Source organism: Cryptomeria japonica, chromosome 11 (assembly GCF_030272615.1).
Source record: "Cryptomeria japonica chromosome 11, Sugi_1.0, whole genome shotgun sequence".
NCBI classification, from domain to species: domain Eukaryota; kingdom Viridiplantae; phylum Streptophyta; class Pinopsida; order Cupressales; family Cupressaceae; genus Cryptomeria; species Cryptomeria japonica.
Window position 1 is genome coordinate 723087499 of NC_081415.1, and position 16210 is coordinate 723103708.

A 16210-nucleotide genomic window follows, 5' to 3' on the forward strand; every position below is an offset into this window, starting at 1 on the left:
ATAAGAATAGGCCTCTAACTCATGTCCCTCTTGCACACAAACTTCCTCATGCATTTAAGAAACCTTAGAAGAGGGACAAGTATTATTTATTAGGGCCTCATTTCTATAAGGGAGAGTATTGAAATGAATGGAAGGTAAAGCCTCATATTTATGGGACTGTCAATTCTATTAACCTCTTAGGAAGCTTCATACAGCGGATTGTCAATCATCACAATTTCCTTATGAGTGGGATGAGTGTTGAGAGACATAGAGGATGATCTAATTGAGATGAATTCATCAAGGGATTCATTTAACATATCACGATCATCATTTCTAAATATGACATTCACATTAAAAGATGGTCTTTTAGATGCTTTGGTGGACTTTGAAGGATTATATCCAAGTTAAAATGAGGTTTCATGTATTTTATTTCTAAATGAGCTCTAACCCTTGTTCTCTTGCACCACAACCATTTTAATTGTATCCACTTTTAGCTAAAATGTATAAACTCGTACCATAAAAGGATGTCATATCATAAAGAGATCTAGTAGGGCCTCATAGGTCTCAATGTCATAATTAGATGAGTGAGAAGAAGACTTTGAAGAATGGTTTGAATTAGAAGCGGCCATAAAAAATTTACTAAGTTGTTTATAAAAGGTTTATTTCTTCTTAGGTTCCAACATATAATCATACTTTTTAGTTTTAGGCTCTATTAGGGGGACTTTATATTCTCTTATAATGGTAAGTGTAAACTCTAAAGACCCCCAGTCATCTTCTAGGAGTACCTCTTCAAATGAGGAGATGTCTTCAAGAGGAGATGGTGTTTCATCTTGAGTAGTAGAAGAATTAGAAGAATGTGAAGAAGATTTAGAATCAGATGAAGTTTGTAAACAAGCTTGTACATTAGTATCAGCATGCAAAGTATACATCTTAATGTCATAAATTACTTTGACTTGACGATGAAGAGTAGAAGGGACAACTTGCATATTATGAATCAAAGGTCGTCCTAAGAGAAGATTGTAAGTAAGACTATCGGGCATGAATTGGATAGGTGTAGGTAAAATAATAGGGCTGGCCGTAATAGGCAAGGATATATAATACTTAAGGATGCTCTAGAAACATTGTCAAAGCCATGAATAGAAAGAGAATTAGGTTGAATAAGAGAAGTATGCACATCAATCTTATACAATAAATCGATGTTGTAGACACATAAATCTGTCCACTAGGTTAAATAAATATTTAATATTTATTTGATACACTAATATTCTTGTTGGAGTTATCTTTTATTAGATAATAATTATTTATTTAATTATTAGTCTATTATACTCCATGCTTAAGCTAAACTTAGGAATCTTATAATTCTTTAGGGTTTTCTCCTTTAGGGTTTTGAGTATCCTCTTATAAGAATTCTCTCTTTGTATTTTCATAACTGTAATTATTGAATTGACTTCTTGTTGCACAATTAATATGACTCCTCTTTTCTGGATCTCTGAATTCTGGCCTCCATAGCTATTTTGCTTCTCTCTTTCTGTGACAGGTTTGCATGCAAGTGATCTTTGGGAGCCATAGAGTTGAGTTTTCCTCAACTCCAATATGGTATCAGAGCTCTAGATATGCATGCCTCTGTTCTCTTCATGAGTGTTTATGGGCCTTGTTCTTCAGATCTATGTATACGAGGGTTTGTGTAGTTTCTTTTTTCTATTTCTAGAGGTAGCTGATTTTTTGGTACATTTTGGTGCCAAAAGGACCTCACGGTTGGATTCAAGAGGTCGATTCCACAAATTTTGATATATAATTCGACCTATTTTGGTGACAAGGGCATCTAGGGCATGATTTTTTATTGGCATGTTTTTCAAGGCATGAAAATCCGTAAGGCTGTACTTGCAAATGCGTCAGAAAATTTTTGTCAAAAATTTTTTTTTTTAAAAAGAAGTTTTTTTACCATTTTTGCCCTAAATTTTGCCCTAAAAGGGGTTTTTTTTCTTTTGGCCGTAACTTGGTCATACGGAGGCAATTTTTCAAAAACCTTATATCGTTGGAAAGCTCTTTCCAAGCTTTATCCAGATCTAGAGGTTTAAACTTTTGGTTTTGTTTTTTTGATGTATTTTTTTTCTTTCAAAGCTAGAGGTTCCTTTTTGCACTCGGGGAGACATAACGTGAGCATCTGAACTCTGTTTTTTCAAAAACTTTATATCGTTGGAAAGCTTGTTCTATGTTCTTTCCATTCATATGAGTTCTTTTTCCAAATTCTGCTCCAGGTATATTTTATTCAGGTTTTTTTTTTTCAACACTTTGTTGAATATCTTGGATGTTTCAGGTCCTGGGATCTCTTTCTTTGAGTAGGATGTCTCATTTTTTGTTGTTCTTTCTATTTCCAGTCTTTTGTCTCTTGTGATCATTGTAGTATTTTATTTATGCAAACACACTGAGATAAAGTGCCCATATGCATTGTATACTTGGGATATTGTTAAAGTTGGTTTTCCTATATTTGGTGCATTTCTTAGATTTTGAGCAAAATCTCTCAGATTTTAAGCAAATTTTTGTGTCCATGGTTGTTATAATAATCATTACGGTGCCTTGTAAAACACGGGAGAAAATTCATGGGCATGGAGGAAGCGTATTTTAGTTGAGCAAGTGGACGTCTGAAACCCAAATATGAGCTGGCATAGAAAACGTTGTGGAATGATTTGGAAACACTAATTTATAATTTCCTTTTTAAAATAGAAAATGATACCATTTGACTCATGAAGAACTAAAATATTAGGTTAGATACCTTTTTGAAAACAAAACATAATTCTTTAATGTTTGGGTCACAAATTACAAAGCTAAAAACACGCTAAAATAGATTATTTATGGCTTACAATAATAAGAAATTAGAGATACATTGTTTTTTATTATAAAGTAGCCAAAACTGAGGGCTGACCCGGAGGAAACAGAAAAAAGCACTACCAACACACACACCATAGACAAGTGGTAGTCAGCCAATCCCTACTTTAGTAATCAAAAACAAAAACTGCCTACCGCTATTGGATAACCCGAGATCGAAACCAATCTTGTCCAACAAGTGCCATAAACAGCAATAAACCATCATAATGTCAATACTATAAAAACTGTTAAGAGAAGCAATATTACCATGGAACAAGGCGTTCCAGTGACAAAAACTATAGCAAAAAAGAAAAGAACCAGCCATAAAACCTAATTATCAGCACCCATGTGCTTAGAGAGCATAAGCTCAGTCCATTCATCTACCAGGAACTGGAACAGCTCCTTAGTGGTGTCTCTTTCAAGCCCACCCAGATCAGCCTTATCCTGGTGGAGCAAGCATAGAGAGGTAGCCAACAAGTGCATCACTTTGACAGTGAATTTCCCAATTTTGTTGACATAGGACTCCACGTGCTCCCTCTTTTTCTTAACACCATTTAAATCTTTAAAGATAGCACTGCAACCTGAACACTGTACCGCCTCTTCCTTCTCCCCTTCATCAACAGCAGTCTTTCCGCCTTCAAAATGCCTTCCATCCCCCTCAAAGGTGTGGGGCAGGGAAGTGTTAGAATGAGGGGAGGTGTTCTTGATATCATCCTTGATGGTCTCCGAGTCAGGGACGTTAGTGCCCAAATTGGAGGAATCTGAGCCCTCCAGAGCCTCCATTTCCTCCTCCCCCTTTTCACTTTATGCTTTCTCATAATCATCATCTTCTTCATTAGCATAATTCTTTCTCAAGACGATTTGCTTCATCCGGGGTTTGTTAGCAAATCTGTGGGATCTTCACGAGGTGATACCATCCTCCGCATTTGACTCAACAAGAAGGATTTTGGGTTCCTTTCAGGGTTTCTTGGACGTGGGTTTTGCAGTAGAGGAGTTGCTTTTATTTTTTTCCCCAATTTTGAGGGGGCGGGGGGGGCCTTGGTCAGGGGATTGACAAGGATTCATCGGCTTTTTCGAAGACTTTTTGAGGCCTTTTTTAGAGCCTTCAGGGGGACCCAAAATGGAGGGGGTGGGTTGAACCAAGATAGGTTAGGGGGGCAAAGGGACTTATGAAAATTGTATAGCCTAAACATCAGCCCCTGGTGGAGGATAGTAAAATTACCCTCTTGACTCATACAATTGCAGGCATCTTTAACAGTAGACTCGAGAGCATGCAGCAGGAAGAAGGGAAAAGAAATGGTGTCATGGTTGCGAAAGTGATTGAGCAGTGGGAAGTGATAATAGTAGAACACACCATACCTTCCCTTGAGGGTGAACTATTTTATTATGATTTTGCAAACCTGATCCCATGGGTAGGGTAAACATTCCCTGTTCAAACCCCCATGCATTCTTGTCAGTCCCTCGCCCTTTTTGAAGAAGCGGTTCATGTTGTTTTCGTCTGCAACCCTGCTAGTTTTCTTCCATTTCTTGCCTTCAGTAGAGAGACCTGTAGCTTGGGCAATAACTTCCTTACTAATTTCAAACGAAATGTCCTCCATGACCACTCACCTGTCCTTCTAGTTGTTGACAAACTGCATGGAGAGGTTCTCGTCGAATTCCATCATGGCTTCCATGAATGGGACAATTCCTCCTTCTTTAGAATACATCCAGATGCACGAGTCATTGCGGAAATAGACATCAATAATGTCTGGTTCCACCCAGACTAAATCCCCTCCCATAATAGCTTCCTCCAGAGTGAATTTGAGATGTAGCGCAAGCCTGAAAAGAGAAATGCAGAGGGAAAAACCAGAGCTGGAGTTAAGATAAAACAACCAGAAATTAGCCTAAATATTGTGCAACATGCAATAATTATTTTTAATAGTGATTCCTAAGGCTTGCGCCCACCAACTCCAGGAAGCATGTGAAGGGACACCTCTTGATATCTCCGCCAACTTGCAAAGATCGTCATTATGGTGAGATCTTAGTTTCCAATTAAGGTAATAATTAGAGTCCTTGTTGTGATTAATGATCAAAAATTGGTGCTCCAACCCATTGACAGCGCATAAATAGGTGCCCAGCCATGTCAGCATCGAGCAGAGAAGGTGGGGACCACAAGAAGCCAGCATGACATAGCCCGCCCAATTTGAATTTAAATTTCCCACCAGCAGCGTAGCATAGCAGCCAGCCCAAAGCAACCTATTGAGAAGAAGGATGTGGCACTTCATTGATGGATATAGGCAATTTGCTCATTCCCAATAAGGTCCTTTTGCTTGTCAGTAAGAGAATCTAGGTGTCTCCAGCACCTCGTACCGTTTATCTCCATCCCCATCGCAACCAGTGAGTCTGCCACCGCATTCCCCTCTCTATAGATATGCTAAATTTAAAATTCCTCTAGCCAAACTATCATGGACCAAATGTCCTTGATGACATTGTTGATCATCCAGCTGATCCCTGAAATGCCTTTAGTGGCCTCAATAATCAATTCAAAGTCCCCTTCAATGATCAGTCGTTTGACATTGATGCCAAGAGCTAGCTTAAGCCCCCAAAAGAGAGCAAGGGCTTCAGCCATGTTGCTCGAGACAGAGTCAAAATTTTCTGCATAGGCCAAAACCAGGTTGCCCAAGCAGTCCCTGTTAATTCTGCCCCCTGCCACAGAACCACTGCGAGTAGCACCGTCAAAATTAAGCTTGAGCCAAGGGGGGGAGGTGTTGACCATTTGGTATTAAGCCTCTCCATCTTTTTCAAATTGTCATAACGAAGGAAGCTATCTGTAAAATTCCAAGTTTTAATCCACCTCCGATCCAAAACCATAGGGGCAGATTGAGGAGTTTTCCACTTGCTAATGAGAGCGTTTTCCCTGAGGTACTTCTCAGCTATGTCAATCATCGTGTCAACTGAGTTGTTGGTTTCACGGAAGATCCTATTATTTCTTTCCTTCCAGATATGCCAACAAATGTGGGGAGGAATGATTCTCCAAAAAAGTCTGAGAGGTGGGTGAGTGGAGGGGCACTTCTAGTTGCTGATAAACTGCTGCAAGTCTTCCAAGAATATCCAAGCCAAATTAATTTTTTGTAGAACTTTGTACCAGGCCCTGGAAGCAAAGGGGCAGTGAATAAAGAGGTGATTTATGCTTTCCTCAGCACAATTACACATAACACATTTGTTGGCAAGCATAAATCCCCTCCTCTTCAGATTATCAATAGTAATGATCTTCCCGTGAAGGGTTGTCCACCAGAAGAAGTTAATTTTAGGGATGAGCTGAGAGTTCCAAACTTCTTTCCAGTTGTAGCAATCATTGAATGAGGCAACCAAGAGATTGTAGGCCAATTTAACACTGAAATTCCCTGAGGGGTTCACTGTCCAAACAAGTTTATCAGTGTGAGTGAAACAGGGGATCCTAATCCCCTTAAGAAGGGATTGCAGCTCTTCAGCCAAATGAATCCATTGGGGGGTATTTCCTAGACTATCAGCAAGCCTTAACCAGCAGCGGGAGGGAGAGATGTAATTTATCACAAGGGATCCAAACACATCCTTGAGAGTGACCATAAGGCAGCTGAACCGGGAGGAGGCAAGGGGTCTGTCACCAATCCAGTTGTCCTCCCAAAATCTAATTTTCTCACCATTACCAACTTGCCACTTTAGACCATGTTTGAGCAATTTTTTGTTCTTAACAAAGTTGTTCCATATTTTAGACCCAAGAGGGAGCTCATTGGAAGAGAGGAGGGAGGGGAAGGGGGTGTGATTTAAGTACTTGGCCCTCATAATCATGCTCTAGTCAATTTTGCCCTTCATAAGGATCCATCCGATTTTAGTCAACAAGGCCTTATTCAGATCAGAGATTTTTCTAATCCCAAGGCCACCCATGACCTTTGGTTTGCACACCTTCTCCCAGTTAAGTTGATTCTGGCCTTCTCCTCCAATCTCGTCCATAGAAAGCTTCTTTGGATTCTCTCAAGTTTCTCAGCCATAGAATTGGAAATCTTAAAGAGAGAGAGAAAGTAGACAGGAACACCTTGAAGAGAGGCCGACAGGAATTGGAGTTTACTCGCACTACTCAGAGTTTTTCCAGTCCAACCAGCAAGTTTCTTTTGCATTCTTTCTAAGATTGATTCCCAAAAGTGGGAGGTGACCTCCTTGAAAGTGAGGGGGAGACCCAAGTAAGAATCAGGGAGATCAACAGCACTACATCCAAGGATTTGCATAAGTTTACCCTAGAGAATTTTGTCCGTGTTAAAAAAATAAACCTTGCTCTTGCAATAGTTAATTAGTTGACCAGAGTCAAGGGCATACTCTTCTAGCAGATGTTTCCATTCTTTAGCCTCTATCACAGACGATAGACCGAAAAGGAAGGTGTCATCCACAAATTGTTGCATAACCATAGGAGGAAGGGTGGAAGCAGCTTTCACCCCCGAGATTCTACTGATCCTAATCAAATTGGATGAATTCCTACTCAATACTTCAGCTACCATATGAACAAATAAGGTGAGAGAGGGTCCCCCTGGTGATGCAGAGGTCTTGTGCCTAGCTCTCCAATTCACCCTTACTCACCCCAACTCCTCTACTCACCCTTCTACTCAAGCTCCTCCAAGGTAACTTGTTAGGGTACACTCCTTAGACCTCCAAGGCCTAAAATATATTGGCTTTCCTCCTAGGTATATCCTCTTGAGGTTTCTTGTTGGTTTTGACCCAAATTTGTGATTTTGAGATGGTCTCCTACTAGGTTCCCAAAGCTCCAACTAGGCTCCAAAGACCTCCACCAAGGATCTTCACTCTAACAGTATGTTTAAAGGTTGTGGTTATATTATGCAGGTATGTTCAAGGTAATTTTTTGCATTGACAAGGTCTGCACCTTCCTCCCAAGCCCTAGGCTTTCAACTTGCTTCTACCCGCTACTATTAGACCTAATTAACTAGCCCTTCTTGGATTGTTTTTTGGTCTTTTTCCCCAAACTTTCCTTAAAACCCCTAGATAATTTTACATATTCAAATATCCATTTGTAATTTAAACAAGATCACAAATTTTCCCATCTGGGTTTGTCATACAACTAGGGTAACTAAAAAAGAGCTATTTTTAAGGGGTTTAGGGCTTCCAGGCAGTTTTGGAAGATGTGCTCCAAACTCTTCACCAGTAAAAATCACCAACCCAAAAAATATTAAATTATTATATTAAACCCATAGACCTTTCCAAAACACTATGGGTTGTTGGGGTATCACTTCTCCATGGCTCTGAAAATGAGCAATCTCTGCTGCCCTCACACTCTAGCTACAAGCTTGTATGTTGTTCATCTCACCCATTCTCCTCCTTGTGGCCTACAAAAACATAAAATGCCTACTCTAAAACTATTTATAGAGCCTACCCAATCCATCCACTAGATTTTAACTTGTTCCATTCATGGATTCTCAAGTAAAATGCATTTTTACAACCAAAACCCCAAGTTTCAAGGGTTTGTGAGCAACTTTTACAAAAATAGTGATAACTTTTGATCCAAAGCACTTCAGACCTTCATATTATACTTGTTGGAAAGATTAAAAAAAATTCCTAACTTCCTCTTCTATTATTAGCACCGTACTAGACCATACAGGTCATACAAAAGCAGAAATTCAAAGCAAAAAAAGTCCAAACGTGAGGAAAAGCATAGGAAACCCTTGGCAAATGAATTGAATGCAAACCAAAAGTTGATTAACCTATTATTGGAGATTATTAGAAGGTTTTATACACAATTTTAATTTGGTTCCAACCAACTTCCAATGCCATTTCCTTCATGGACAACTTTTACCTAAAAAATGCAAAAGTTGTCATGACCAATTTTTTGACAACTTTTACCTATGAGTGCAAAAACACACTCCAAGGCTTTCAAGGCCTGACACATAACTCAAATGGAATCCCACAATGGATTTCAGCCATTTCCAAACATTCTAGCAAGTTTCCAGGCATCCACCTGGTACAAACCCAAAATTGACATTTTGACAACATTTCAGGATAATGACAATTTTGGATCCTGAGCACAACAAAAGTGTGGACAACCAAACTATGGATTCAAAAAGCATCATAGGATTTCTTCCACCTTATTACAACATAGAATAACTTGAAATCACACAAAAACTCTAAAATGCAAGAAAAGACAACTTTGAGCTAGGTGCTCTGCACCACCTGTCTTATCCCTTTCCCCGCCTTAAAGAAGCCCCAGGGGGTGTCATTGACTATCACCAAATAGTGAACAATTTCCACCTCCACCTTGATAATATTGATAAATATTTCTTGGAATCCCATCTTAGAAAGGACCACATACAGGAATTTCCAATTAACTTTATCATAAGCCTTAGAGATGTCAAGTTTGAGAGCCATACCTGGGTTGCGACTTTTCTCCATGGAGTGAATGACCTCATGGGTAGTAATGATAGCATCAATAATCTGCCTACCCAGAAAAATCCTCTTTGAGAGGGACTGATGCATTTATCAAGGAGGGGTTTGATTTGTTGACAACAACTTTAGAGAAAATTTTATAGATTGAGTTACATAGGCTGATGGGCTGATAGTCAATCATGAGTTTCGGGTCAGGAACTTTGGGCACCAAAACAATGAAAGTGTTATTCAATTTCTTCAAGAGTTTACTAGTGCAAACAAAGTCCCTGGTAGCTTTAGTTATATCATACTTCATAGTTTACCAGAAAACCTAGAAAAAAGCAGGGGGAAGCCGTCAGGACCAGGGGCCTTAAACGCAGCCATAGAAAAAACCACTTCTTTAACTTCTTCAGACAAATGGCTTATCAGCAACTCATTATCAGCCTCATCCAGGACTTGAGGGATGAGACTGAGGATTATATCACTGATCTCAGTAGGTTCATTGACCCTATCATTTGAGTAGGCATTAGCAAAGTGAAGGGAAGCCCATTGACCAATTTCGTTATTCCCCACCACTTCCTCATTTTTGTTATTGAGAATGGAATGGATAGTGCTCCTCCTTTTATGCTTTGAGGTTGATCTATGAAAGAAGGAGGTGTTCATGTCCCCCTCAGTTAACCATTGGATCTTGGATCTTTGCTTCTAGTAAATTTCTTCTAGATTCATGATTTCTTTCCATTTGTGTCTACATCCCTCCTCCTCTGAATGTGTGTCCATAGAGGAAGTCCCCTCCGCAATGGTCCTCTGGAGGCAGTCCAAATTGGTTTTAGCCTCCTTTTTTCTCTTGAAGATATTCCCAAAGGAAGAAAGACTCTAGGCTTTCACCTCCTTTTTGATAATTTCCAACTTTTTAGAAATTTTGAACATAGTCGTACCTTGAACAGGGGAGTTCCACCAGTTTTGTATGCATTGTTTGAAGTCTGGATGGGAGTGCCACATGATCTCATACCTAAAGGGTGAGGGATCAGAGGTCATCTTGTCAACCCAAGAGAGGAGGATCGAGGAGTGGTCAGAGATAGTGCGCGGGAGAGACAATAGCGAGGAATTGATTTCAATGTTCCACTTGGCAGAGATCAGAAACCTATCCTGACTGACCTGAATCAGATTAGAGCCTTTTCTATTGTTAGACCAGGTGAAAGGGTTCCCTTGAGGTCAAGATCAAGTAACTCATTATTTCTGATGAATTCAGCAAAGTCAAGCATGCTCTCACTGTAGTCAGTTAGACCTCCTATCTTCTCAGAAGGATAAAGGGGGGTGTTGAAATCCCCAACTAACATAAACAAATCCTCCTTATTGTTAGTCAGGAAGGTAGTGATTTCCTCCCAGATTAGAACTCGACCGTGTCTAGTATTAGGAGCATAAATGTTAAAAAAGAACCAAGAGAAGTTATTCATAGTGAACCTGGTGGAAAGAAAGTTGTGAGAAGAGCCAACTGCAAGCCCATCCAGCTTGCTCTTATTCCAAAGAGTAGAAATCTCTCCTGAAGCACCTTCCACCCCTCTATAATGAAAGGCAGGACCTGGCCATAAACTTTCAACAAGCGTAGCAAAATTTTGGTAAGTCATTTTCACCTCCTGGATTAGGATAATATCAACTCTATTGGTGAGTATGCATTGCTTAAGAGCATACTACTTTTGGGGGTTGTTTAAACCCCTTAAGTTCCATGAGAGGAACTTCATTTCTTGCCCTTCTGAGTTGTCTCCAGGGTTAATTGCCTTCCACTAGCAATTTTCTTGGCCATTACCTTAGTTATGAGGGTCCTCTCAGAGGGTCTGCCTGGTTTAGGGTCGTTTCCCACATCTGCCTTCTTATTTCCTCTAGTTTTTCTTTTCGGTTCCTGCCATTCCTCCTTCTCCTTATCCGTCGGCGATGATGGGGCAGAGCGACTACCATTAGAGAGAGTAGTGATATCCCTAGTAGATCTGGTAACAGAGGAAGAGGAGGTCACGTCCAGACCAAGCCCTATGGTAGAGATACATTATTTTTAGTATTGTGTTGTTGGTTAATTTATAAGTTGATTGGAGTTAATATTCTGATATTCTTAAGTATTTGTGATATGCATAATTTTATTTATAAGTTTTAATTTTTTTAAATCGAGTAAAATTGGGATGGATATAGAATTTGGGATGGATATAGAAACTTGGTTGTAAGACGCACAATTTAAAAAAAAACATGATTTTTACCACAATTCTTCCAATGATAAAATCATTTTGAATGGAAATTTTCAATGATTTTTTTTAAGTTAGAAAGTTGCATATCATATGGTAGATTTAAAACATTATAAATCTTTAAAATTAGAAAACTTTTCATTCCTACATTTTACATTCAAAATTTACTACAACTTTTCCCTTCATTCAAAATCTGAAGATGAATATTATATTTGAAATCAAAAGAATGTTATCACATAAGTGACACTTTATTTTTCTTAGATGAATTGTGCTAACCTCCTATACAACATCATGTCATTGTTGAGTTATTCCTCTCGCATAAATAGATTATTTATGAACGAAGATAATTTGCAATTATAACAAATAAGAGATACATTATATATAGTTTTTGGTAAATTTTATTATTGATTAATTTATATTTTGATTGGAGTAAAATTTGTGTTTTAATTCTGATATTCTTGTTTTTAAGTATTTTTTATGTGTCTAATTTTATTTTTATGATGAATTAGTTATATTGAATGGGTGTGTTTCTAAATGATTATGCATATAAATAAGGAAAAAAGACTCTTTCAAATCATTATAACTTTTAATACTAAGTTTATAGATTATTTTTCAATTATTAGAAATAATCTATTATTTTATCATTTTTAATCTATTTTTAAAAATTATCATAACAAGTGATATAAGAATTACCAATTGGATCAAAAAAACTCTTTCTACTATATAATACAAATACACAAATAATTAGAATCTATTTTTTATAGGTTTTAAGGTATGCAACAAACTCACATTCAAGAAAAAATTAACTTTCTATGATAATTTGTGTGTGTTATTATGTCGAAGGTCAACGATTCAAATTTGAGGAGAAGGATGCAAGACTATAAAATTAATCACAACCATGTACTTAAATTTATATTGATTTTAAAAAAGATATCTTTTATGATAAAAAAAATTAAAAAATACATATTTAAATATTATTAATTAGAAAAAGAATGTTCCTAAAGGAAAAAATTCAATAAGAATATCGTTTCAATATTTATTTTTTTATTAAGAAATTTGATCTTGTTTTCTAAGTTTCTAATAAAGAAAACCAAAAAGTAGGAAAATAAATATATTATTAAATTTCTACAAAGAAAAAAATAATATTAAAAAAAAGTAATTAGCTTTATTCTAATTCATCTTTTCCTTTTTCTTTTAATGATTAATTTTTATTAAGTGTAAATTTATTTTAGTTACTTATGTCCTTTTATGAAATTATAAATAATAATTAAAAATTATTCAAAATAATTTAATTTATAATTATTTGTCTTATCAAATATTTAGTTATTTTACAATAATCATATTTAAAATTAAAATATTTTTTTTATTACTATTTTCTTTGATGAGAATATTTTTAATGTTACCTTGTTTGATTAGATATTCTATTTTTTTATTTATTTTAGTTATCCTACTTCTTCTTTTTTTAAGATTATTTATTTATTAAGTTAAAATTTAATTTTAATTATTTCTTTCTTTTTATGTAATTACAAATAATGATTAAAAGATATTAGAATAAATTTAACCTGTATTTATTTCTATCTTTGTATCTCTCTGTCTCACTTCCTCTTTTCATATATCTCTACTTCTATGTTGTGTTTCTCCCTCTCTCCCTCACTATACCTATTTATATATTTTTCTCCCTCTATACATATCTCCATATCTCTTTCACTCACACACATTCCATATTTATCCTTCCCTATCTCTATCTCTATATATCTCTCACATAAACACATACTCCTTATTTCTCCCTCTCTATCTCTATCTCTATCTCTATCTCTATCTCTATCTCTATCTCTATCTCTATCTCTATCTCTATCTCTAGATCTTATACACTCGTCTTCCTTCATCTCTCCTACTCTCTCTATATCCCTCTCTACCTCTTCACATGTCACATCCTACATCTTTATCTTTCTATCTCCTCCTCTCTCATTGTTGCCCTCTTTCTATCTATGTCTCCCTCTCCCCCTTTCTATCTCCTTCTATCTCTTCCTTTCTCTCACCACCTTTATATTTTAGAAGTTATATATATTCTCTCTCTCCTTTCTATCCCTATCTCCATATCTTTGTATCCCTATACATCCCTCTCTCCCTCTTTCTATCTTATCTCTCCCTCTCTTCCTCTCTCCCCATCACTCCCTCTTTTTATATCTCTCTATTTCTACTCTTTCTAATGTGTATACTCGTACACTCCCTATTTCTTCCTTCCTATCTCTATTAGTTTTATCTCTCTATTTCCCCCCCTCCCTATCACTCTCCCTCTTTCTAAGGTGTAAACCTTTTTTTCTATTACTTGTCTTTGTTGCCTTCTTTCTCTCTCATTCTTGCCCCTTCTATCTTTATCTCCATACATCTCTATCCCCCTCTAAATCTAGATATATCATTCTCTCTCTCTCTCTCTCTCTCTCTCTCTCTCTCTCTCTCTCTCTCTCTCTCTCTCTCTCTACATATCTCTATTTCTCTTCCAATATATGTGTATTTCTCCCTCTATCTCCCCCTATTTCTCTCACCCTCTTTCCATTTCTATTTGTCTATTCCTAGATCTCTTTGTTTGTAAATCTCTTTATCTCTCTCCCTCTCCCCCTCTCTCTATATGTCCTTAGATATCTATCTCCCACTCTATCTCACCATCTATTTATATGTATCTCTCCCTCTTCCTTTACAGATCTCTCTCTATCTCTTCCTCTATATCCCCCTATCTTTCTATCTTTCTATCTTTCTATCTCCCTCTACCTCTCTCTATCTCTCTATCTATTTTCTCTCTTCTTCTCTCCCCTATATCTCTAGACATGCCTCCTTTTATCCATCCATCTCTCTCCCCCCCTCTCTCTCTCTCTCCTCCCACTTTTAGGCCTCTATATATCTATATATCTTTTTTTCTCTATATTTATCTCTCTCGATCACTTCTTTCATCTATCCCTCTATCTCTATCTAGTTATCTCTATCTCTCTCTACCACTTTATCTCTCCCTCTCTTTATATATCACTTACTATCTCTATCGTTTTATGTCTCCCTTTCTCTCTTTTTATTTTTCTTTTCCATCTTTATCTATTCATGTCCCCTCTCTCTTTTATCTCTCCATATCTCTCTCCTCTCCATATTCATCTCCTTATTCTCCATCTCTATCTCTAACTCTATTTATATCTCTAACTTATTCTTTATCTCTATCTTTATCTCTTTACCCATCTCTCTCTCTCACTATTCTCCCCTTTATCTCTCCCTCCTACCACTATCTCAACCTCTCTCTCTCTCTTGCTCTTACCATATTCTGTTGGTAATGAAACTTGATTTTCTTCTCTATTTAAAGGTTTTGTTTCAATTATGATTGGATCATTGTAAGTGGATGCATAGTTAATATGAAGCTATCACTTCTCTAATGAGAACTTTGTTGTACAAACAACACTATGACCTACCAACTGACCTCATGTATTACCCAATTATATGCATAAAAAAGACCAATGTTTTCCTAATTCACCTTGCACACCTCTTTCGGCATACCCATTGCACACCAAGGTGCAATCGCTAGTTTTCATTTATTTTTGTGTAAGTTAATGATTTATTTTTGTGTGAGTTATATAATTTATTTTTGTTAGTTATTTTAATTGCATGTTTTTTTTCCATCAATTGGTTCTATAATATTTTTACTTTAGAAATTTTATGAAAAAATAGGCTATGCTAGTTCTTTATAATTTTTGTTAAAGGAAAAATAAATTTCATAATATAGTAGTCAAATTTATCTCAAAATATTTAATATTATACTTTGTAGATCACAAATTTTAATTTTTTTATGTTTCAAAATCTTCTTGAAAAATTAAAAGTGATTTATTTTATAAAATTTAAATTAAAAAAATATAATTTAATGGTCAATCATAGCCCATGTTCTAAAATTATATAGCTACAACTTGCACTAAATACTAACCTCCCTTAACAAAAATAGATCTAGAGTTCAAAATACAAACACAATAAAAGCTATGTCAATACAAATATAACTACAAAAAAATCTAGCTATATTTAGAACCAAAACATTATCAATGGTATGAATAGAGGATGATTGACAAGCAAAGAAAAATGCTTAGTTGCAAATAGTTTAATAATGATTTAGCAACCCTCTATTAGCAACCATGGAAGGGAAGCTATATTACGCAACTAAAAAAATAAAATAATTCTAGGAATATGAGATTACCATATCAAACTTGTGAGGTTATACTTTATCAAAGATTACAATTATACATTGAAATTGAATTAATGATCAAAGTAAGTGTGATGCTTATTTGTTGGAACTTTGCATAATTATAAAATCTATGCAACAAGCATTACATATTGAGAAACATAACTCCACCACTACAAGTTCAACACACGATCAGACTATAAGATTGAATAATAAAATTGTGATTAATCTTATTGATAGCGTATAGTATGCAAATGGAACCGAATAGAACATAAGATCAAGATCCACTTTCATACCAACATTGTAATACAAAATCATCTAGAGGAGTGATCATACTTGACTAACTCTTGTGAAAGAGAGTAAAGTGATACTTCTAGGGTTTCTATTCCTTCGCTAGTATAGAAAGTGAATGAAATATAGAGATATTTTGAAGTGATGCAAAAATATGGCTAAGGTATGAAGAAAGTAAACACTTAAGTTGTTATTCATGACTAACACATAATCAGAAATGTTGTAACAGATTCAGAACTAAGCATGAAATTTGTTTGTGCAC

At 36.3% G+C, this 16210-nt stretch overlaps 1 protein-coding gene across 1 annotated transcript; it reads right to left on the reverse strand.

Moving 5' to 3' along the window:
• Positions 1-5263: 5263 nt before the first annotated feature.
• Positions 5264-5599, reverse strand: LOC131860419 (uncharacterized). The gene has a single exon (XM_059214833.1). The coding sequence runs from the start codon at positions 5597-5599 to the stop codon at positions 5264-5266; it is 336 nt and encodes a 111-aa protein (XP_059070816.1).
• Positions 5600-16210: the final 10611 nt, after the last annotated feature.

Bases quoted from the DNA above. Each gene is read 5' to 3' on its own strand.
- LOC131860419 (XM_059214833.1), bottom strand. From the start codon at position 5,599: ATGGTCAACACCTCCCCCCCTTGGCTCAAGCTTAATTTTGACGGTGCT.